Genomic DNA, 25,093 nt, shown 5'->3' on the forward strand with positions numbered 1-25,093 from the left:
CGACAACTCCAGTTAGACACAATATATGATTATAGAATAATGTCTGCGTCACGGTGTTCGGCCTTGGCAATCAGCAGGCCGAGTCTGGACACAACACTGATAAAGTCGGCTGGCAGTCTTTTGATACAAAAATACCACTTCAGCACAATTGACAATAATTTATAGCAACGGCCCTTAAGCATAAAGTTAGTGTGATAATATATACATAATTATTCTAACACAAGCGCACACTGAATGGTGAGGCAAGCCCCACAAGAACCATCGGCTTTCCCAACAAGACCAAAGCATTCTGTATCCTCTGCCGCCGGAGCAGCTCGTGTCCCAAATACTGCTGGAGTGATCGCCAAGTGCCGAAATGCAAAAAGCAAGAGTGGGCAACCGGGTGTGACGTCACGTCTAACCCGGTGCCAAAAAAGTACCGGGTTTGGTACCATCCCGAGTTAGAAGGGGTGAGTGTGTGTCAGAGACTGTTTGTGTCTGTAAGTTAAAGTTAAAGTACCAATGATTGTCACACACACACATTAGGTGTGGTGAAATGTGTCCTCTGCATTTGACCCATCCCCTTGTTCACCTCCTGGGAGGTGAGGGGAGCAGTGGGCAGCAGTGGGCAGCAGCGGTGTCGCGGCCGGGAATCATTTTTGGTGATTTAACCCCCAATTCCAACCCTTAATGCTGAGTGCCAAGCAGGGAGGTATTGGGTCCCATTTTCATAGTCTTTGGTATGACTCAGTGGTTTGAACTCACAACCTACCAATCTCAGGGCGGACACTCTAACCACTAGGCCACTGAGTAGAAGAGGGTTTGTGCTTTTTTGAACAGCTCAACAGAAAATGTTTCATAAATCAAACACATTATCCAGTCCCATGTTGATAGCATTAAAAACGATCTACACAGTAAGTTACACTTATTAAAGATAAAAAAATCTATAAATCTACGATTAACTACGAGTTAACTAGGGACAAAATCGCAATTAAGTATTTTGAACATCTGACAGCCTTAATATTTCCATGTAACCCAGTCTGCAGTGGTTCTGAAGGTGCAGTGTGCTCACATTCCCTCCAAATGCATGTCATGAGAAATAAGTTTTCCAAGACTCAAACAACGTGAGTGCGGGCCAATGTCAGGCGACCACTAGTTTGATTAATCTTGTGACTAATCCGGAAGGAAGCAAATAGCACAGTAATCCCCAACCTGTACAAAGCCGGGTCCTTCTTCAGGATGTCCATGTTGATGTGCTGCTCGACGAGACTGTAGAGCAGAATGGGCAGTGAAGTGAAGCTGATGTTGTACAGAGTCAAGAAGGCTGTATCATACAGCGGCTGAGGATGAGGAGGGAGACAATGACACGTTTTATTTCTCATGGTAGTCCTTGTGTATTATGCTTCAGCCTGTGTAAAGCGCATCACTTACCTGCTGTGAAAAACCACAGAAAAACTGGTAGAGGAACTGGGGAAAGATGAAGCAGACATTCTGGGGGAAAGAAACAAATAGTCAGGTCCATTGCATTTTGGGTAAAAATAATGTAATCGCCTGCACCTTGTAAAAGAAGTACTGTACAAGCTCAGAGATGCGTATGTAGTAATAATGTCCATGGACAAGCAGCATCTTCTTGAGGTGTTTGAATTTTGGAACAGCGTAGTCACTGTTCCTCACTGCCTGACGGCCCTCCTTACCCATGATACCTGAGGGAGCAGGTCACACTTGTCATAAAACCGCACCTGAGCTTTTAACGGTTAATGAACGATATCCTCACCGACGCCGACGTGTGCCTCGAGGATCATGCTGACATCGTTGGCCCCGTCTCCCACGGCAAGTGTGATCGGATGCTCCTTCGATGTTTTGATCAACTTGACAATCTGGAGAAGACCAAAGAGCCAAGTCACGTGACCCGCATGAGCAATAAACAGCAAACTGCTCCAGGATTTTAGAACATTGAATAATCTAATTTAGACACAGACGTTGCTTCCGTACCTGAGCTTTCTGAAGAGGTGCCATTCGACAGCAGAGTACCGCGCTGCAATTGCGGCAGATTTCCAGGAAAATCTCTTTGTAGTTCCCTGAGTTGGAGTCCTCCTGGCCGGGCTTCATTACTGCCGAGAGGGTGGCTCCGTCGATGATGAGACCGTAGTCGGTGTAGTCACCTGATAAACTGCACAGTCACATGACTAGTAAGCATGTTCGACACGGCAGAGATGACTTACTTCACTGCACAGGAACATTCAGCTGCAGTGCCAATAAATACATTTATATCTCTTAGAGTAGTAATTCCCAACTACTGTACGACATTCATCAGGTGGAAAAATTATTCAATTTCACCTAATTGGTCCGAAAATGATTATTTATTTACTACAAATAATAAATTGTTGTTCATTTATCTGTGCGAGGCAGAACAATGAAATGCTCTTTCACTATTTACCATAGCATATACAGGCCATACTATACTTTTTTAATTAAGTCGGGGTGCCCCGACCCGATATCGAAATCGGTCCAATATCAGCGAAAAAATATAAGTATCGAATTATATCGATTTGCATCTAAAATCTCTGATATAAGCGCTCAAATACAAGCAGTGGTGCAGCATGTTTACCTGTGCAAAGCTGGACAGACAGTTAACATCTAAATGTCCTCCAATAAGCAGTAAGTAAGTCATTTACGAAAGGTAAACATGGTAGGCTATAGGCTACTAGGAGCTAGCATCTACACAACAACTAAGCACACAAGTTAGACATACATAAGTGCTTTTAATTAAACAATATTCTAGTCTAAAACACAATATTTGTTAATATAAACAAGTATCAAATTATTATAGTTACATGTGACTTACATATACAAAGTTGCCAAGTATCCGGTAACAAAAGTGTCTGCATCATTCATCTTTCTGCGTCATGAGCTTAACTTAAAGTACCAGTAGAGTGGAAAAACAAGCTGCCTCTATATTAATGCTATTATCATACATATGTGATGTATGACAGCAAAAGACTTACAAAGTTTGTGATTAAATAGATAAGAATAAAATAGTATCAATCTCACGGAGATTCCCAAGCCATTTTGAGAGATAACGAGCTAGCTATACACGTCATCGCATGATGTAGAGCAGTGGTTCTTAACCTTGTTGGAGGTACCGAACCCCACCAGTTTCATATGCGCATTCACCGAACCCTTCTTTAGTGAAAAATAAAATGTTGGGTTTTTTTCAAATTCAAGACAAAGTTATATGTTTTTGGTAACACTTTAGTATGGAGAACATATTCTAAGTAACAAAGACCTAATTTAGAGTTATTTGGTTAGGGTTAAGGTTAGAGGGTAAGGGCCAGGGTTAGAGAGTTAGGGTTAGATTATAATAAGGCCATGCCGAATAAGGCATTAATAAGTACTTAATAATGACTAGTTAAGAGCCAATATGTTACTAATTTGCATGTTAATAAGCAACTAATTAATGGTGAATATGTTCCCCATACAAAATTGTTACCATGTTTTTTTACTGGTGCACAAAATGAACCGTGCATGAACATCACCTTGTTCAAAGAACAAAACCAACACAGTGCATAAACTCACAACAAATTACACACCTGCAAATCAGTGTGACTTCTGCGGTTGCCGTATACATAATACGCCTATAGGGAGAAGTTTTTATTGACACGATGAGTCGGGTGTGTCTTGACCTCCGCCGAACCCCTGAGCCCGACTCACCGAACCCCTAAGGTTCGATCGAACCCAGGTTAAGAACCATCGATGTAGAGGTTAGGGACCGCGGATCCCTTCATCACCAACAACAATCCAAATCATGCAGACTTTGTGAGAGCCAACGACGACAAGTTTGGGGAAAATTATGATCCAGAAACTTGTTTTTGGTCCTGAATATAAGGGATCTTTCTGTGTGGAGTTTGCATGTTCTTCCCGTGACTGCGTGGGTTTTCTCCGGGTACTCCGGCTTCCTCCCACCTCCAAAGACATGCACCTGGGGATAGGTTGATTGGCAACACTAGATTGGCCCTAGTGTGTGAATGTGAGTGTGAATGTTGTCTGTCTATCTGTGTTGGCCCTGCAATGAGGTGGCGACTTGTCCAGGGTGTACCCCGCCTTCCGCCCGAATGCAACTGAGATACCCCCCGCAACCCCGTAAGGGACAAGCGGTAGAAAATGGATGGATGGATCTACAAGTTTTAGAAGATCTCCTAAACAGATCCAGCTTTAATGAAACACTAAGCATCATGTAGCAGTGCTGAACCAGAAATACAAACTACAAACATAATAAAACTATCGCTTACTGTACAATGTCTGCTCTTACTTCGATGATGACTGATAGAATGTTAATATCTTCCTGTATAGATGAAGAATTCATCATGATGCACACCATGAATTGATTACGTGGACCCCAACTTAAACAAGTTGAAAAACTTATTCGGGTGTTACCATTTAGTGGTCAATTATACGGAATATGTACTGAACTGTGCAATTTACTAATAAAAGTTTCAATCAATCAATCAAAAAAGGGTTAACAAGGAAAAGTCTTCCTGCAGAGACTGTCTTCATTTGCGTGTGTTTGTCTCCATCTCCGGGTATGAATTAAATGTCACAGACTTTTGATATCATGGCTAAATATCCTAATATCCAGATGAGAGGCATGACTCATAATCTAAAATAACTTTGACGAGTCAAGAAGTGATGATACGGGAGCAGCAGGACATCGCGGCCAGCTCACAGTAAAACAGGAGAGGGCTACTGAGCTGTGTGTTATCAATCTGCCACTAAAAATAGTTTGTCTGCGTTAGCGCTTATAATAACAACATTATTAATATTTGGTTGATATCCAGTTCACGACATGTGAGTATTGTTGACAGGTTCTGAATGGTTATTTACAGGGTTTTAAGGACGGAATAGAGTGCCCTTTGACTACATTGTTAGCAAACTTTTTGTATTTATTTATTTACGACTTAGAATGCATAAAAAACAACAAAAAACATACAGTATGTGTTCATGTCTTACATAATGATTGTGAATGATAGACAGCACATCTCTCTCTAATTTTTGCGTATTTCCAGTACGACTGATCTGATACTATGGTCAGAGTGCAGAAGTGTTACTCCAGTGACGTCAGTTTAGGGAACTTACCGAAGACGTTCGGAGTGGAATATTCAAAATAGCTGACTGAATTTGTGGCATTTTGTGATGTTTAGATGGTATTTTCAAATACTTTGCGGATTGTAAATACAATTGGATATGGTTTAATGGATACAATGAAACACACTTAGGCATATAATGTCAACATGTTTTTCCACTCTACGGGTACTTTAATTAATTATTGTGGCCACTGGACATCGCCAGGAAAATAACTACCACTCAAATTCAATTCAAAGACAGCAAAAGTCCATTTCAGACATTAATAATAAATAGGTTAGTGCTTTTCATACCCAACATTGTTGTCTGCTTGAGTAATTTCCCCTGATTAAGCCTTTTCTAACATTCCACACTATCGGTATCAGCCAATTCTCAAGGCTCAATTATTGTATGAGTGGAAAAAGTTGTTTTGGGACACTCTTTAAAATAACGGTTGGAAGACACTTATTTTAAAGCTTGCAAACTCACCCAGAGATGTCCCTGCCCCAGCCACCGTGATGCCTGAGCACAGTTCTGCTCAGGTCAAACAGGACATCATGAAGGCTCTGCTCCTCTGTGCGCTTGGTGGTCAACTCCAGGATCTGCGTGTTGCGGTGGAACAACTTGCTGGCGTAGCAGGTGGCGGCAGCCGTCTCCATCTTGTCGCCGGTCAGCACCCACACCTTCATACCTGCCTTGTGCAGAGACTCGATGGTGTCTGCCGCTTTTTCTTGCAGTCTGTTATGGACAAAATTGTGGGAAAATGGTGGCTGGGGTAGAACTTAGTATGCAGAACAACAGGGTGGAATGCTTAGTTTGCTGCACAAAACCACAACTAAGATAACACCCAGGCGAAGGGTCAAACAGTGCAGTGCACTTATCCCCCTGCCTAGTTTTGAATAGCACAAGCTGACCTGCAATGCCCTCCTGGCTAACAATGTATTTTCAAAGCGCCTCAGTGGTGAGTGTGTGATAGGGCATGAACATCCACTTGCATCATTCAACTAACTAGAAGTTGCGAAGAACTCGTTAAGGCAATAGCATGCACACAATCAGGAGTGGGTGCTGTGGGCTAACTGGAGGCAGACATCCAAGATAAAGAATAATACATATACTGTATGTCTGGATACTGTTCTCTAACCTGTCCTCCACAGCAGTGGCTCCCAGCAGGATGAGATCTTTCTCAATCAGGTCGTAAGCCTCTGCCAGTCGTTTGTCTCGGTCTTGTAGTGCCAACTTGGCCCCGTTTAACAGGAGGCAAACCTCCTGATACTGCACCAGACTGAGAGGCCGGTAGGCAACACACAGCGTCCGCAGGCCCTCCTACGGGAAGATCCCATTGAGGTAAGATGAATGCAGAAGAAAAATACAAAGTATTGTTAGGGGTTAAAAAAAAAAAGAGTGATCATGTTCTTTAATTAATCTATTTTAATCTCACCTAAAAATGGTGAGAAAAGCCTTCACTTTAAAACATGTTTATTCAAATACATTACATTGTTACTAAGATAGGGTTTTAGAAAGTGGCTTTATAAAGTCGTTCATTGATTTTAACATATTTGAAAAAATGGAATCTGTTTTATTCACCTAAAGAAAATATCAGGTCCATATAAAGTGTTAAAGTTACCACATCAAAAAAACAGTAAGAACACTTTTTAAAGCAATATGTATTGAATGTTAAACTTTTTGCTTTTTCTCTGCTTCAAAATAGATAAAACAGACCCATCAATCAAGAGATAGCATATGTAACCAACATTGGTTTAAAAGAACAGATTTAAGAAATACATTTGTCACAATTACATGTTTATTCTTTAAAACGAATTGGACAACATTTTGGCCTGGCTTTTTCACAGCCAATCACACAGTTTCAGACACGTACATTATTTCAGAACAAGACTTGTTTCTGAGTTTCAGTTTCATTTAGTCCACTGGAAGACACGGCGGCAATTACAACAACATTCTTCTTTGATTTGCTTTGCTTTGATTTGAAATATGATGTGCACATCATTGTACGTGTAATATATCACTATATTAAAGCGCAGATGTGTTATGTCAAATTCAGCTTGAAGGGGAACTGCACTTTTTTAATTTTTTTTGCTTATCTTCACAATCATTATGAGAGACAAGAACACAATTGTCTTTTTTTTTTAGGATTTTAAAGATGATAAACGCTTGAAAGATGGAGTCACCGTTGGAACCTTCAAAGCCCTCTAAAACAACTTCAAAACCCTCCATCAACGCTTTACATACACACTGTAAGTGTATATATATATATATATATATATATATATATATATATATATATATATATATATATATATATATATATACTGTATATATGTGTGGTATCGCGCATTGATTTCTGTTTCCATAACAGACAGCAGCTTTATTGTTGTCCATTCTTAACATGTACAAGACACATAAGAACTGAAATTACATTTTTACATTTTTACATACTAGCAGCGCAAGTCCAACTTCTGGCAACAATTGTGTGTTCCTACTTACCGAAACAAACGTGTGTGTTGTAATCATGGCAGACTTGGTAACAGACAACGAAAACGACTATTTTTGGACAAATGAGGATTCACAAGGTTATATTATTGAAGCTGAATATACTGAGAGGATGAACTACTCCTCATAGACACGACCAAGAAGGAAGGGTGAGACATTGGCGCAGACGGAAGCCAAAAGAGTGAGGTGAAAGTGACTGACGCTAGAAATGTGGAACTTGGAGCCATGCTATTTCGACATAATGGAGTGCTTACCCAAATAAACTGGAAAAATGTCCCAGGCCAGCTGGACCAAACGCACAACTGTCCATTGAGTGAGTCAGTTTAATATCGATCATGATACACGCAGCACGTCATGCGTGTTAGTACAATTACAGTACATTATCTGTCTGGCTCTTGTGTGTACAAACAAAACATAAAATACTTTACAGATACTGTAATATGATTGTTCATGTTTTTCAGTCAATACAAATTAGTGTTGTATCGCAGTGTTGTGCGTTACAAACTCAAACGCGTTTTGTGTTGTCGTAGAAGCTATCTCCCTCTTGCCGTAGCTAGCTTTTACGGCTAATACCGTAGCACGCAAATGTGTTACTACGCTAGAAAAAGAGTTCCTCAGTGTTCGCTCTTACAGTAACAATGTTGCTACTGTTGCGTCTGACCAGTCTACCTCTCAGAGAGTTAAAGTCACTGGTCAATCCCAAGTTCTTTCAGATGACATATATGCAGAGTAAGAAGGACCATCAAGACAGAATAAGAATATTATCATGTTTTACTGAAGCTTCAGCAGACCAGCCCACATCAATACAGTCATACCGTCATCTCGGGATGGTCCAACATTCAAACAGGAAGAGACAACTTCTTGAATACGCAAACAGCCCCCACCCTCTCCAGAAAGGAATACAGGCTCATTGTTCTACTACAGATAAGATATAAGGGAGTACTCCAACTCCTACATTGCAAACCTTCAAGGTAACACACACAGTTTATTTGCGGACATATTCCTAAAAAAATAGAAAGAGTACAAATGGAAAAACACTAGCTGCTTCAAACATGACTATGAATAAAGAAAGAACTCTTAAACATATATGCATTCTCCACACTACAGATTGGTTATTATACAAGTCACGGAACATAAATGAAGTATTGCGTTTAAAAAAAAAGTGATTTAGAGGTAGAATTGATTGCTCCCATTGCTAGCCCCCAAGAATGAGTCGATTTTTGGTTAGAATGCATAAAACCCCAAAACCTTTTGTCTTCTTGTCTCTAATAAGGATTGTGTTCGATGGGCAAAATTCCAAAAAAAAGTGCAGTTCCCCTTTAAAAAGATGTCATAACACACCCGGAAGTATTTCTCCATAGCTTGTCTAATAGAGGGGTGCACATTACAGTAAAAACAGGAAAGCATTCAAACTTAAACCATAAACTCATTTTCATATGTATTTATGTTCATTATGAATATTTTACACTATTTTTAAAAAATATAATTCACCTATCGCCACTATTTAAAGTCGCTTTCATTACTGGTGAAACCTAATTTTCGCATACCGTCTTTGTGCCTCATGGCGGTAGTGTCAAGCACAAGCAAAGAGTAAGGTAACTCGCAATCATACGGAGACAGTAACGTTAGATATAAAAAATTGATTAACACGATTAAAAAAACATGGCAAGCTAAATATTACTGTAATTAATTATTAGTGATTTAAGGGGATCATTTGACACCCCTTATTAATGTATGTGTGGGCATGCGTGCTCTCACCACTGCATTGTGCTCCACCCGAGCTCTGACCTGATCCACCTTGCCCGAGATGACTCTTGGGAAGATGGACGAGTCTGCTCCTTTGCAGAAAAGGTAGAGCTCACCTTCACACGCAGACACAAAGAAGATATAAATAAGGGAGATATCCCATAGGTAAACCCAAACAGTATATCTCTGTTACCAGTGCTGGCCCGGACAATGACGCTCATTCTCCGCCTGTTGGAGTCAAAAGTCAGGACTTGGAGAAGCTCAAACCTGTTGAAAAAAACCAAAAACATTATAGCTGCAGTGTATCTCGCAAACCAGGTTAAAAAACACTAACCTCTCGATTTCATCCTCTCTGTTCAATATCTCCATGTGACTGTCCTTGAGTCTCAAATATGTGAAGCCAAGCCTGCATCCCAACACATAAACTTATTACATTCTTTATAAGCCAAGGTTCCATGGTATTTACGACTAAATAATTCACGTGTGTGTGACAGGCACCTCTTCATGCCCTCCACCAGCGCCACCTCGTCTGGCGAGGACGAGATGTAAAAGGTAGTGGACTTGCCCTGGTGGATGCCCTGCTTGATGCTGTCTACCGTCTCCTCCTCTTTTACCTGCACGGTGTGGCATAAACACAGCGCCCGGAAGAACAGCTCCTCGTGCTCCTGTCGTTGAGAACCAAGGGGGTTCATACACACATGCAAATAAACACACTGATAGGATGATGAGGCCTCGCTCACCCTCGCCCCAGGGCCTGGTGATGTGTCAATCATGTCCATACTAGCTGAACCAGGCATCACCTAGAAAAACAGGAACTGATAAGCTATAAGGGATATAAAGGGTGTTGAAATATACTAGGACTGCACCATTATGGCAAAAATAATAATCACGATTATTTTTATCAATACTGAAATCACGATTATTAATCACGTTTAACGGTATTCATTATTAGGAAAAACAGTGTTAAAGACAAATATTTTTGGTCATTATTAGTATCAACGTGTAGCTCTATTTTTCCTTTTTTTTAATGCTTTTTTTACTTGTGCCAAATAAAAACAGCCACGTTTTATGGGTGGCCCACATGTCATCAATTGAACACCTGCACTTAACCTATTGATACACACACGTTTGTCGTGCAAAACATGTATAATAAATGACAAAAAATGCAAAAGCCCCAAGTGGAGGAGTTCAAGTACTTAGGAGTATTGTTCACGAGTGAGGAAAGAGTGGATCGTGAGATCGACAGGCGGATCGGTGCGGCATCTTTTTTTAAAGTTTTTTTTATAGTTTCAAGTTTATTCACAATACCATAGAACAATTACAATAGTAGTGAATATCATTCATGGATGTTGGTAAGTGAAAGGGTCCCCCAAATAAGCTAGAAGAAACTTTAGGCAGGGGGCCCAGAGGACAGTATATACATGGAATGCTGAAACATGGTGGCAAGCACAAAAAAAAAGCAAGCATACACAAACATACATACATTCATTCAACCATGCAAAAACCCAACAGTAGTCTACCCCACATGAGGCATTAGAGATAGGTGGTTAATAGGTAAGTTTTCAGTTTCTTTTTGAAGTTGGAGAATGAATACAGCATCTTGAGGCTCTCATCAAGCCGGTTCCAAATCTTTGGTCCCCTGCATACAACACTTCGAGCAGTACAAGCCAGTAGATTTGTTTACCTGATATCAGATCTAAGTTACGAGTGTTGTGGGCGTGCTGGGGATGATAGATAGGAACCAAGCTACAGAGCCTAAGATTCAGCCTGTGGATGACTTGATAGGTCTTCAATAATGCGGACGCTGTATCGATCCGTTGTGGTGAAGAAGGAGCTGAGCCGGAAGGCAAAGCTCTCAATTTACCGGTCGATCTACGTTCCCATCCTCACCCATGGTCATGAGCTTTGGGTTATGACCGAAAGGACAAGATCACGGGTACAAGCGGCCGAAATGAGTTTCCTCCGCCGGGTGGCGGGGCTCTCCCTTAGGGATAGGGTGAGAAGCTCTGTCATCCGGGAGGAGCTCAAAGTAAAGCCGCTGCTCCTCCACATCGAGAGGAGCCAGAAGAGGTGGTTCGGGCATCTGGTCAGGATGCCACCCGAATGCCTCCCTAGGGAGGTGTTTCGGGCACGTCCGACCGGTAGGAGGCCACCGGGAAGACCCAGGACACGTTGGGAAGACTATGTCTCCCGGCTGGCCCGGGAACGCCTCGGGATACCCCGGGACGCGCTGGACGAAGTGGCTGGGGAGAGGGAAGTCTGGGCTTCCCTGCTTAGGTTGCTGCCCCCTCGACCGGACCTCGGATAAGCGGAAGAAGATGGATGAATGGAAAATGCAAAAGCGTCCTACAATGCGCAATCACATTACCACATTCCCTGGATCCATACGCAGGCGCAGATGCAGGGGGTGCATGAATTCCAATAGGGAGCAGGTTTCGCCAGAACACCGGCCAGAAATGTTGGCACTGAATGGAGAAGTGTCTCCAGGCTCTATTTAGCACGATGGTTAGCTGTTAGTCCTGCTAGTGTGACTCCAAGGAGACAAGCAGAGCAGCTTGTTGGCCAAACGTCCAATGGCGTAAGATTGAGTTTAAAATTGGAGAGGCACATACTCTATTGGTAACTGGACAGATCCATAAAGAGAAATATGTCAAATAGGAATTAACTATACACCGCAAAACATTTACAAAATGCTATGTCACATGAACAGTTTTAAAGTAATAACTTTGTGACATGAAAAAAAAAGGTTTACCTTTTAATATCAATATAAACCACAAAGCAGTTTGGCCAATGAAGGCAAAGTCTAAGAAAAATGCTTTGTCCTTCTCCAACAACACCACGTGGTCCAGTGCAACAGTTTGGCCAACAAAAATAAATAGGAGTCATACCTCTCGAATCTAATACAAAAGCTTTGTGACTCACTGACAACTCAGCGTGCTGACATTTCACAGCCTGCGATCAATTCAGTGAGATGACACAACATTTTAGCTAGTGTTGACGTTATTGGGAACACTGACAAAGTTAGCCGTTAAATAATGCACGAGTGACCATCCCAGTAGACAAATGGCAGGACGTTGTAAACAAGTTGTGGCAACGTTCCCTGTACACACTGTTTTACAGATCCCCTGCAGTGTGTTTCCTCACGTCCTTAACACTCTCAGAATCAGAGCAGGTTAGGAATCAGAGAAGGAAGGAAGGAAGGATTGAAGGAAAGAGCAGACAGCGATTTGACGCTGTGTTGGGCTTCCAAAATGAAAGCATTAACAAATATTTTTTTCCCTCTGCGGCATACTTTTTTGGGTGGGACAAACGTGTCCGTGTCCAATATTGTCCACACCTGTTGCCATCTAATGACAGCAGTGCGCTCTTAAACGCATACCAAGACTCCACGGAAGCGGTTGTGAATGTGCTTGGTTTGATATGAAGCAAAGCCTCCTTTTTAAATGTTAATGGGCTTTCTTTTTTTTTTTTGTAAATGTTGCCTATCATTCACAATCATTAACAGAGACAAGAACACACATGTCTTTTTTTTGTAGGATTTTAAAGATGATAAACAATGCTTTCCTGCAACAAATGTGCGTTCCTGCTGTCGGAAACAAAGGCGTATGTGTTCTAATTAGGGATGTCCGATAATATTGGACTGCCGATATTATCGGCCGATAAATGCTTTAAAATGTGATATCGGAAATTATCAGTTTCAAAATTATCGGTATCAAAAAGTAAAATTTATGACTTTTTAAAACGCCGCTGTGTACACGGACGTAGGGAGAAGTAAAGAGCGCCAATAAACCTTAAAGGCACTGCCTTTGCGTGCCGGCCCAGTCATATATTATCTACGGCTTTTCACACACACAAGTGAATGCAATCCATACTTGGTCAACAGCCATACAGGTCACACTGAGGGTAGCCGTATAAACAACTTTAACACTGTTACAAATATGCGCCACACTGTGAACCCACACCAAACAAGAATGACAAACACATTTTGGGAGAACATCCGCACGGTAACACAACATAAACACAACAGAACAAATACCCAGAACCCCTTGCAGCACTAACTCTTCCGGGACGCTACAATATTCACCCCCCGCTAATACCTACCCCCCCACACACACACAAACCTCAACCCCCCCCCGCCCCCCACCTCAACCTCCTCATGCTCTCTCAGGGAGACCATGTCCCAAATTCAAAGCTGCTGTTTTGAGGCATGTTAAAAAAAATAATGCACTTTGTGACTTCAATAATAAATATGACAGTGCCATGTTGGCATTTTTTTCCATAACTTGAGTTGATTTATTTTGGAAAACCTTGTTACATTGTTTAATGCATCCAGCGGGGCATCACAACAAAATTAGGCATAATAATGTGTTAATTCCACGACTGTATATATCGGTATCGGTTGATATCGGAATCGGTAATTAAGAGTTGGACAATAATGGATAATATAATAATAATATCGGATATCGGCAAAAAAGCCATTATCGGACATCTCTAGTTCTAATCATGAAAGAATCGATAACAGACAACGAAGACGACTACTTTCAGACATATGACAATTCACAACCTTATCTTTTTGAAGCTGAACATACAAAGGATGAACTGCTGTTTCGAGAAGCGAGCACAAAGGAAGGTGAGACGTTTGAGCAGACTGAAGCCGAGAGAGTGAGGTGAAAGTGACGATTCTATAAATGTGGAACTTAGAGCCAAGCTATTTTGACATAAATGGAGTGCTTACCCAAATAAACCGAAAAATGTCTGTGGCCAGCTGTACCAAACGCACAACTGTCCATCGAGTGGGTTAAATATTGATCATGATTCATGCATCCGGCCAGCTGAACCAAACGCACAACTATCCATCGAGTGGTTTAAATATTGATCATGATACACGCATCATGTCATGCGTGTTATTTAAACTACAGTACATACACTGTTGAGCTAGCTGTGTACAAACAAAACATGAAATGTGGGCTAATACGTTACAATACTGTAATATGATTATTCATGTTTTTCAGTGAGCACAGATTGGTGTACGATCGCAGTGTTGTGCATTACAAACTCAAACGTGTTTCGTGTTGTTGTAGAAGCTAGCTTATCTCTTTCCGTAGTTAGCTTTAACGGCTAATACCGAAGCATGCCGATGTGTTACTACTCTAGAAAAAGAGTCCGTCAGTGTTCAAGTGTTCACTCTTACAATAACTGTTTCTACAGGTTAGTTATTAAACAGGTTACTAAACGTAAATAAAGTATTGTTGATGGTTTTTGAATGCATTTTTAAAGTGATTTAGAGGTATAACTGATTGCCCCTTTTAACTGCATTGCTAGCCACCAAGAACAAACCGATTTTTACATGTTAGACTGAAAAAAACAACTTTTGTTTTCTTGTCTCTCATAAGGATTATGAACGATAGGCAAAATAAAATAAAAAAGTGCAGCTCCGCTTTAATATCGCCGACAATCACCGTTAATTAATCTTAGCAGCCAAAATCGGGATTAAAATGTAATTAATTGTGCATCCCTAAAATATACAGACAAAGTAGGATTACCTGTCCATTACAGATTGCTTGAGCTACGTAAATGTGTCCGTCGACACAACACTCAATGAACTCCATGTTGTTCTCTGTCAGCGTTCCTGTCTTATCAGTAAACACGTACTCCACCTGGAAAGATGAATCAAAAGTCTACAGAACACGGCTGCTGAAAAGAAGACGTGCGGAAAAGAGAAGACTTTGAAGAACCTGGCCCAGTTCTTCGTTCAGGTCTGACGTGTTGACCACTGCTCTCTCTCCGAGTTCCTCGTCAAACATCTCATCGTCCCACATCATGAAATAGGAGCCAAGGAACTTCTGCATCTCCACTGTGACGTACATGGAAACAGGGATAATGTAGTTGAATAGAACCATGAAGGCCAGGAAGTCTGTGAAGGCCCTAATCACCTGAGGCGGCAAGAGAAGATGATGAGAGGTCAAACAAGACGTAACCCCCCGGTGTGAAAAGCTGCAATTAACACTCACTATGTGTCTCTGCCTCTCTGGCTCAGTCCTGTCGTTGTACCAGGGCTCATCTCTGCTGGGGTCAGCCTGCCATGCATATTTGAGGACAGTGTTGACGATAGCCTTGCTGATGAGAATGCACAGGTAGACCACCAAGTAGGAGTTCATTGACCTGCCAAAGATAATAGCTGTCAAACAAGCACACTAATCCTCGTGCATGGATGTTAAAGCAGGTGTAAATGTAGTCCACCCACATGCAGCGCAGCAAACCATCAGTGCATAAATAAGGAGATGAGAAACCAAAGCATTTTGCTAATAAACAAGTGGTTAAGAAATCTTTATGACATGGAGAAAAAAACAACATACTTTTCGACTGCAGAGCGCTTCTGAGACTTGCACTGGTAGTTGAGAGCCATCTTTGTTTCCATCCCAGTGTAGATGGCAACCGCTAAAAAGCGGAAGAGGGGACGAATATTTATTATCTTTAGGGAGTAATCACCAAAGTTGACAAGATAGGTTCCTCAACATTCCATTTATTTTTACCGTAAATGTACTGTGTGTTCTTCAGTGTGGCTCCTCTGAGAAGGAGGTTCTCTGATCCCAATGGCCTAGAAAAAACAACAATGTCACATAAAAGTAATTTCAGGAAGACGACGACTTTAATAGACAGCGACAATATCCATGTTTTTTCTCTCGCATCACAATAAAAAAAAATACATTTATGTCGACGCGCCTCAGACTGGCTGACTGACGTTGAAATAAGTTGTTATCGACAAAACCAAAATCTAAACCGAAACTAACTTGCACATTCACGTGTAACTTTGCCATAGACATTTGAGAGACAACTGAGTTTTCATCAATGTGTGCTCGATCCGCCCTCCCCTTACGTGTACAACAGGCTGCTACACAGCAACACACACTGGTGGTCAGTTGGTGTTACATTATACTTTCTAGACTCTTATTAATCTATTTGTTAATTTGCTGTTAATAGTTGCTAACTTTCTGCTTCCCTCTACACTTTTTCAACTACTTAGCACTTATTTGTTGGTGTTGTTTGAGGCGGCATAGCTCGGTTGGTAAGAGTGGCCGTGCCAGCAACTTGAGGGTTCCAGGTTCGATTCCCGCTTCCGCCATCCTAGTCACTGCCGTTGTGTCCTTGGGCAAGACACTTTACCCACCTGCTCCCAGTGCCACCCACACTGGTTTAAATGTAACGTAGATATTGGGTGTCACTATGTAAAGCGCTCACTAGAGAAAAGCGCTATATAAATATAATTCACTTCACTTCACTTGTTTCAAGCTGGCTTTGTGGCTAGTTTAGCGAGTAGCATGCCTTTTTGTATGCTCCGGCTTGCTCTTACTCGGTGTGTCACATGTTTAGCCTCGTCCTCCAGTGATAAAGTAAGAAATGTAGTATACAGTGCATTCAGAAAGTATTCACAGCGCTTCATTTTTCCCTCATTCTGTCATGATACAGCCTTATTACAAAATGGGATACATTAATTTTTGTCCTCAAAGTTCTACAGGAATTATGACAATTACATAGTGACAATGTGAAAAGTTTTTTATTTTTTTATTTTGTAAATGTATTAAAACTATAAAACTAACAAAAACATCACATCTACATAAGTATTCACAGCCTCTGCTCAACACTTTGTTGATGCACCTTTGGCAGAAATTATAGCCTCAAGTCTTTCTGAATACTTTGCCACAAGTTTGGCACACCTTTTGGGCTGTTTTGCCCATTCCTCTTTGCATCACCTCTCAAACTCCATCAGATTGGATGGGAAACTTTAGTTTTCATCCAGGATGTCTCTGTACATTGCTGCATTCATCTTAGTCTAGTCAGGGAGGTGACCAAGAACCTGATGGTCACTCTGTCAGAACTACAGCATTCCTCTGTGGAGAGAGGAGAGCCTTCCAGAAGGAAAACCATCTCTGCAGCAATTCACCAATCAGGCCTGTATATAGTAATTATAAGTATAGTAAAAAAAAACTGCCAAAATGCATCTAAAAGATTCATAGACCATAAAAAAAAATTCTGGTGTGATGAGACAAAGATTGAACCCCGGCATGAATGCCAGGCCACCCGCCAGTGCAGCATGGTGGTGGCAGCATCATGGTGTGGGGATATTTTTCAGCGGCAGGAACTGGAAGACTCATCAAAATAGAAGAAAAGATGAATGCAGCGAAGTGTACAGACATCCTGGATGAAAACCAACGCTTTCCATCCAATCTGATGAGAGGTGATGCAAAGAGGAATGAATGGGCAAAACTGCCCAAAAATAGGCGTGCCAAGCTAGTGGCATCATATTCAAAAATAATTGAGGTTGTAAATTAAGCCAAAGGTGCAATAAAAAAGTACTAAGCAAATACTTTGAATCCTTTTTTTAGTTTTACATTTTTAATAAATTTGCACTTTTTCTTTTTTTTCACATTTTTATTATGGGGTATTGTTTGTAGTATTTTGATGACACAACTGAATTTATTCCATTTCAGCATAAGGCTGTAACATAACAAAATAATGTAAAAACTTTCTGGAAGCACCGTATTTACTGTAATGGAAGTGATGAATTTTAACATAGGGCAGCGGGATCGCACTGTGAATGGACATACAGAGTTAGCTGCTTGCTGTCCCGGTCAGCCATAACAATGATCAGTGTCCGATCGATCGGCGCACCGCTGGTTTGCACATTTTAATGCTGTGTAACTTATAGTAGCACAACACTTTGACATAAAAGGACAGATTTTTCATGGAAAGGACTACTTTGGATCCCAAATTTGTAATCGGTCGACCATGTATGTTGACATACTACAGCGGGCGCTTTTTAATATGAAGAGGACGGTTGACTGCAACCCAATGAGTCAATACATGCAGGCTACATGTTCTAAATCACCTTGCCACTGGCTCGTTGTCCATGTAGACGTTGATGCGGCCCACAAATCTACACAAAAACCACAGAAAACAAGAAGAACCATGTTGAGAAAAAGTATTCTGTAAGAGTCTGGTGTAAGTGAGAGCACGTTTCACTGACTTGTAGAGGTCTGGCTGTGGCTGTTCACATTCTATGGTGGCGTGGATCAAGTCCACCTCCTTTTCGGTATTGTAAGCTTTGGTGTCCTGGACTGCATAGTATGTCTGTGGTTGGAGGAGCATGGAAACATTCTTGATCTTGACACAAAAAGATCCACAAAGTGACCGACCAGCATACTTTAAGACATGTACACACCTTGTGGCTGCTCTCCCCATCCAAGCTAGCTGTGGTGACGTAGCAGGTCCCATCAGCCCGGGATGTGGCGAGCAGGACCAGATCGCAGGGAAATGATTCATCTTCCTTTACAAAGACAACGTCTCCCACCTGAGGCAAATAAGTGCAAGTATAGAATATACTGTATAAACGCTCATCCGCTCACAAGATAACTATGTGAACATAATGCTATGGTATGAAACGTGATTTGTCGTCACACAAACGCACCCGCAGCTTGCGACTCTGTTTGCGGATCACTTTGCCATGTTGCACCACGTGGACGGGACACTTGTTGACAGCGTTGTCCGCTTTATGTCTCAGCCAGTCCTCGTAACCCTTAGAGAGAGACAGCGTCAGGTTGATGGCAACAAGAGACATGTTGTGACGGTGCTGCAGACCCAATGCTCTCACCTGTTTGATTGCTGTAACTGTGATGACAAAGAAGAGCGGAAGTCCACTAGTGACCGGGCTGGTGGGCGTGTCGATGATCAACTAAGGAGACAAAATCAATCAGACACAGCAATGACAATGCAATTGTAAGCCCAGTTCCTGACCAGGGGTGTCGTTTATTTAGCTGCACAAAGTACACAATCCCAGTTCTCTGGTGAGTAAGACAAAGAATGAACAAAGAAAATTAATTTTTATTTGTTTACTTTATCACCTGCTTCTGTGTTTATGTCAGGGCCATTCCATTGAATCAGTGCCTTTTGCTCCTTATTCGAGCAAAATAAACTTACATGTTTGTCTTTTTTTCAACTCAATATCTCATAATATAATATAATACACATATTGAACTACTCAAATTCTGTATTGGTCTATTTAAGTTAACGTTATTGCATTTTTCACTAGGTCCCTAAGCCAAACATGACTCATTTGGGTAACAGGACTGAAAGTAACATGAGAGAGTTTTAGCATAGAATAAGCAATTATGTTTACAAATTGCCACATTACAGCAATTCAACAAACAATTGTAAACTTTTTAAAACATATATCAAAACGTAATATAGGTAACAGCACTGTGCTGAGATTTCTCCCCTCTGTTATAGTTGAAATATAATCAACAAATGAACAAAAAAATAATTGACTGAGACTATTTTTGTTCTTTATTGTTTGCAGATGATCGGACTTAAGGAAAGTTATTTTATTTTCCAGAAGGGGTAAAGTGTTCCGGTAACAGGACTCAGTGAAAATCCAAGGATAGACTTAAGTGTGCATTTTAACGAAATAGTTTTTTGTTTTTAAATCAAAATGTATTTGGGATAGGGAGTAATATAATTATGTAATAAGTAATGTGGGATAGAGAAGCACTGTTACATTGAGAAACACAAGCGATGCGATCGAGTCCCTAGTAGGATGTAACAATATGAACGTTTTATATCACGGTTATTGTCAACAAAATTGTCACGATTATCATTGTCACACTTAAATGTGACTCAAAAAATACTCAAATACTTATAACCGAGTTTTCTTAAAAAAATGTAATACAATAAATAAATAGCCACACAATATACTTTCTTGGCAGAACAAATGTGTTATATAGTAACATTATTCTGGCTACTTAAGAGCCATATTATTTGTATTTACATGTTTGAATGTTTTTCTTTTCCTGTTTTAAATTTGTAAAAGTTTTTGTGGGTTTTTTTTTATGATAAAGAAAAAAAGTGTACTGGGCATCACGCAAATTCACTTCCTGTTGTCATAGTCTTTCGAGTATAGATCAATCTCTGGGCACAATTAAATATCTTAGTTGCTCAGACAAAAAAGGAGGTTAATGTCTCTTGTATTCATGTTAATATTAAAGCAGCTAGCACTAACTTGCTTTTCCAGTAAATGAGCAGTGTCGCCAGTCCGTGAGTTTATCAAAGTGTTATCAATCACGTGTTTACGATAACTTTTGTTTAAAACAATAATACTAACCGTTATAAGTGGGAATATTTGGCCACCTCATGATTGAATTACGATTACGATTCAGGAGCTGCGAGTCTATTAAAAATCGATTATTGATGCATCTTTAATTTATGTATATTGATGCAGTTTAAAAAAAGAAAAATGTGTTTCACTAAACAAGCGTTTATAACTTGCAACTTTTAAAAACAGTGTACTGTATTTGTAATAAGAAATTCCCATCACATTTATTCAATTAATGAAAATGTGTGCAAAAGTGGAACATAAGTGCCCTATAATAAAGGAGCTGATCGGATGTGTCATCTGAGAGCGCCAAAGAGTGTCTATCAGTATGTGCTTCTTTTAAATGGAACAGAGAAAAAGGGACCATTTGCTATGAGATCTTATAGCGTCAAAAAGGGAACTGTTCTTCTCTTGTTTGCTAATTGGCTCATAGACCAGATTTGTGAGTTTCATATTCCTTTAAAATAAGTTCACAACAATTTTTATTTGCCGGTCTAATGTAGGGATTGTTTTCAAATCCAGCAGATGGCACTATTATGAAACACCAACACATTATCAGTGCAGTGTCACTACTGCCAGTGAGTGTGCCACACACACACTATCTGAGTCATCACTTACCCATCACTAAGAAAAACTATAACAATTTGGAAAGATTTACATTATTATATTTCATGGTAAACTCAAATTTGAGGAAGTGGGGACAAATGCTATTTTTACAGTGTTTAAGGTCATTTAAATCAACATTTTAAATTGCAGTTAATAAATATGCAGATCATTATGCAGAACACTTTGCTGAATAAATAATGTATATATATTTTAGGGTTTATTTTATTGTACATTTATACATTTTATTTCTAGGGGAAATGTTAAATGGCACTGATTTGAAGAAATGGCACATCATTGACAGTCTCACAGAGTCACGCTAATAATGTGACTGTACTGTGGTGAGCTGAATGAAAAAGTACTACTAAATGACAGTATGACGTTATTGTCGCGTTTTACCTGAACAAGAAATATGATGAGAAAGTAGAAGTTGGCGACCCTCCTGAACTGTTCAAACATATTCTTGGGGATGAAGTTCCAAAATGTGTACTAAGAACAAGAAAAAACAAAGAATTATGTTAATTCAAATTGTAATGTCCACTTTGCTGCCATTAAACCTGAATTTCTCCATTGCAGGTCAAAAAGGTTATATTTTCTTTTAATGTATTCGACATATAAGTTCACATCTGGCTGTGTGGAATTTTTGTGTTCCTGTACTCTTGTATCGGGGACGGCGTGGAGCAGGTTGGGAGAGTGGCCGTGCCAGCAACCTGAGGGTTCCTGGTTCAATCTCCACCTTCCACCAACCTCGTCACATCCGTTGTGTCCTTGAGCAAGACACTTCCCCTTACTCCTGATGGGTCGTGGTTAGGGCCTTGCATGGCAGCTCCCGCCATCAGTGTGTGAACGGGTGAATGTGGAAATAGTAGGGGTGTAACGGTACACAAAAATTTCGGTTCGGTACGTACCTCGGTTTAGAGGTCACGGTTCGGTTAATTTTCGGTACAGTAAGAAAACAACAAAATATAAATTTTTTGGTTATTTATTTACCAAATTTGTAAACAATGGCTTTATCCTTTTAACATTGGGAACACTATAATAATTCTGCCCACGTTAATCAACATTAAACTGCCTCAAGTTGTTGCTCAGATTAAATAAAATGACAAAACTTTTCTTCTACATATAAAAAGTGCAACATTAAACAGTTTCAAGTCAACTCATCATGCTTAATTTATTACAGCATTTGGGAAGCCTGTAGTTGATTTTTATTATGTAAATGTTATATTTTTATCAACATGTGATAGCAGGGACCCTGCCATTCAAAACTAGGCTGCTCCATTACTAATGATTAATGTAACTATAGCTGAAAAAATAGTACAATAGCAATAGGAGAGACTATTCATCCCTGAACACCATGGAGTTCATGTAGGCTTAATGATGCAGTTACATTATTATATCAACTATCAGAGACACAAACTCTTCATATAACAATGTCCTTTTTTGCTGCTTCAACACGGCTCAATCAACACAGAAAAAATAGACAGACAGGGCTTTGCTGTCCGTAACACACACACACACACACACACACACACACACACACACACACACACACACACACACACACACACACACACACACACACACACACACACACACACACACACACACACACACACACACACACACACACACACACACACACACACACACACACACACAGCAAAATGAGCTAACATTACGCTAAAAGCTAATTAGCCTTCACCTCAAGCCAGCGAGCTCCGCTGCCGTTTATTAAATAAAATGACAAAACTTTTCTTCTACATATAAAAAGTGCAACATTAAACAGTTTCAAGTCAACTCATCATGCTTAATTTATTACAGCATTTGGGAAGCCTGTAGTTGATTTTTATTATGTAAATGTTATATTTTTATCAACATGTGATAGCAGGGACCCTGCCATTCAAAACTAGGCTGCTCCATTACTAATGATTAATGTAACTATAGCTGAAAAAATAGTACAATAGCAATAGGAGAGACTATTCATCCCTGAACACCATGGAGTTCATGTAGGCTTAATGATGCAGTTACATTATTATATCAACTATCAGAGACACAAACTCTTCATATAACAATGTCCTTTTTTGCTGCTTCAACACAGCTCAATCAACACAGAAAAAGGTAAAGTGAAATAGACAGACAGGGCTTTGCTGTCCGTAACACACACACACACACACACACACACACACATAGCAAAATGAGCTAACATTACGCTAAAAGCTAATTAGCCTTCACCTCAAGCCAGGACTGCGAGCGAGCTCTGCTGCCGTTTATGTTTCTAGAAAGTCAACGGGCTCATAGTGATGTTACTAGTAGTTGACTGGGAGGTGTTTATTATAATTTGGGGAGAGTCTGCTGCCTGATGCTCACCTGCTAAACAGCTACCTGCTCATGACGAGCACTGACACCATGCGCTCTGAATACGCACTGCTGATTGGCTGTTACCACTCTGCGTGTACTGACAGAGACAGGCAGAACGAAGTGGAGCAGCTTGTTAAAACTTTAGCTTAGGCGGCTACTTAATATGTTCGTGTGGAAACTCGTTCGGTACACCTCCGAACCGAACCGAAACCCCCGTACCGAAACGGTTCAATACAAATACACGTACCGTTACACCCCTAGGAAATAGTGTCAAAGCGCTTTGAGTACCTTGAAGGTCGAAAAGCGCTATACAAGTATAACCCATTTGTATCCTCCCACTGTTTAAAAACATGCACAGAATGTTAGAGACTCTAAATTGCCCAAAGGTCTAAATATGATTGGCTGGTGACTGGTCCAAGGTGTTCACCACCTCTCAAAATGAATGACTGAATGAAGTATTGTCATGCTGCAGTACGGTATATCTACCAATTATATCAACCACCAACAATATCTGTAAGGGAGGTTGAAGAGTTGTAGTGTTTCATTTTATGTCGCGTTCACTTTGCTCTGCACACTTGACTGCTACGGAGCTGCAGCTCTAAAGTGTGCGTGTGCGTGTGCGTGTGCGTGTGCGTATGCGTGTGCGTGTGTGTGTCTTTGGACCTCGTGTGTACGTTCTCACTGACCTTGGAGGACACTATTCGGTTGTCTGGGAATCTTTGCTGTATGAAGGCTTCAGCTCCTGGAGGAGGCTCCTTGTGCCCGATGTAGATTGTCCTGCTGTCCACCCAGTTCTCCTCACCCACGCACTGTGTGGGTGGAAAACAGACCACAAATCAATTATTCCAAGACAATTTGTGAACAAAGTTGGGATTTTCATAGTGCACTCTTTGCGAATGACCGACATGTTTGAGACAACTCTAAATGTTCAACAGAATCCCGTGACACTAACATTTTTTTTTTTTTTTGCAAATGATCAGGATGAATGTCATTTCTCCTCAATGAACAGCAGCTTTTGTTTTCACGGATACACAGAGTTGTGTGTGATTTAGACTGGAATGCAGAATATGCAGCCACTCACGCACAAACATACATGTATACGAACACAGCGGATTATGAGGTTATTTCCGAGTGTCTGTACTTTCCTTCCAAGGATACAAAAAAGAAAAACGTTCTGAATCTGAACATAACTAGGAAGAATAAAATACTTTATATAACCTGAAATGTAGATATCTGAATTAAAAGGGATATTTACCACATTTTGTGCTTCTCCTGGCTTTTTCTTGAATGTAATCATTCTCAGGTCCTCACAATACTCCTGACCTTGTGTTTCTTTAACACAACGATGACATTGTTCTACTGTATGTACAACTTAAGCACGGAAAGAGGTTATAGTGTGCGGAACACTCAAGCTGCTGTTCAACCCTGAAACATGCAAGTCAGATGTTTAAGCAGAACGGGACATGTATGGACAGCACACTTTTATGACAAGCTGGAGTGTGGAAAATGTCGCTCTTGCACTGTATATTAGGGGTGGATGTATAGTATCAATACCAAGGTAGGGCTGGGCGATTATATAATAGTGATTCATAATCTGGATAAATTTCAGGTGAATAACTTCTAGCATATATTGAT

The 25,093-nt window shown here is 40.5% G+C and overlaps 1 protein-coding gene across 4 annotated transcripts in view; it reads right to left on the bottom strand.

The window, feature by feature from the left end:
- The window catches only part of atp11a (ATPase phospholipid transporting 11A), a 91,034-nt gene that overhangs the window by 16,116 nt on the left and 49,825 nt on the right, over positions 1-25,093 (bottom strand). For all 4 annotated transcript variants that reach the window (XR_009827495.1, XM_062060786.1, XM_062060768.1 and 1 more), the window contains exons 2-25: positions 24,145-24,267; positions 21,500-21,589; positions 19,001-19,081; positions 18,818-18,925; positions 18,572-18,700; positions 18,377-18,480; positions 18,239-18,286; positions 15,885-15,949; positions 15,708-15,789; positions 15,363-15,513; positions 15,087-15,284; positions 14,895-15,008; positions 10,092-10,151; positions 9,850-10,016; positions 9,686-9,757; positions 9,545-9,618; positions 9,364-9,467; positions 6,239-6,420; positions 5,587-5,835; positions 1,972-2,149; positions 1,754-1,856; positions 1,537-1,682; positions 1,411-1,470; positions 1,192-1,319 (exon numbers count right to left, since the gene is read on the bottom strand). Coding sequence is in view for 3 of the 4 variants with exons in the window: in XM_062060786.1 (XP_061916770.1) it covers positions 1,192-1,319; positions 1,411-1,470; positions 1,537-1,682; positions 1,754-1,856; positions 1,972-2,149; positions 5,587-5,835; positions 6,239-6,420; positions 9,364-9,467; positions 9,545-9,618; positions 9,686-9,757; positions 9,850-10,016; positions 10,092-10,151; positions 14,895-15,008; positions 15,087-15,284; positions 15,363-15,513; positions 15,708-15,789; positions 15,885-15,949; positions 18,239-18,286; positions 18,377-18,480; positions 18,572-18,700; positions 18,818-18,925; positions 19,001-19,081; positions 21,500-21,589; positions 24,145-24,267 (2,816 nt within the window). In the remaining variant the exon portion in view is untranslated. The remainder of the gene's footprint in view (positions 1-1,191; positions 1,320-1,410; positions 1,471-1,536; positions 1,683-1,753; positions 1,857-1,971; positions 2,150-5,586; positions 5,836-6,238; positions 6,421-9,363; positions 9,468-9,544; positions 9,619-9,685; positions 9,758-9,849; positions 10,017-10,091; positions 10,152-14,894; positions 15,009-15,086; positions 15,285-15,362; positions 15,514-15,707; positions 15,790-15,884; positions 15,950-18,238; positions 18,287-18,376; positions 18,481-18,571; positions 18,701-18,817; positions 18,926-19,000; positions 19,082-21,499; positions 21,590-24,144; positions 24,268-25,093) is intronic.

Source organism: Entelurus aequoreus, linkage group LG01, assembly GCF_033978785.1.
Source record: "Entelurus aequoreus isolate RoL-2023_Sb linkage group LG01, RoL_Eaeq_v1.1, whole genome shotgun sequence".
In the NCBI taxonomy this organism is placed as follows: Eukaryota; Metazoa; Chordata; class Actinopteri; order Syngnathiformes; family Syngnathidae; genus Entelurus; species Entelurus aequoreus.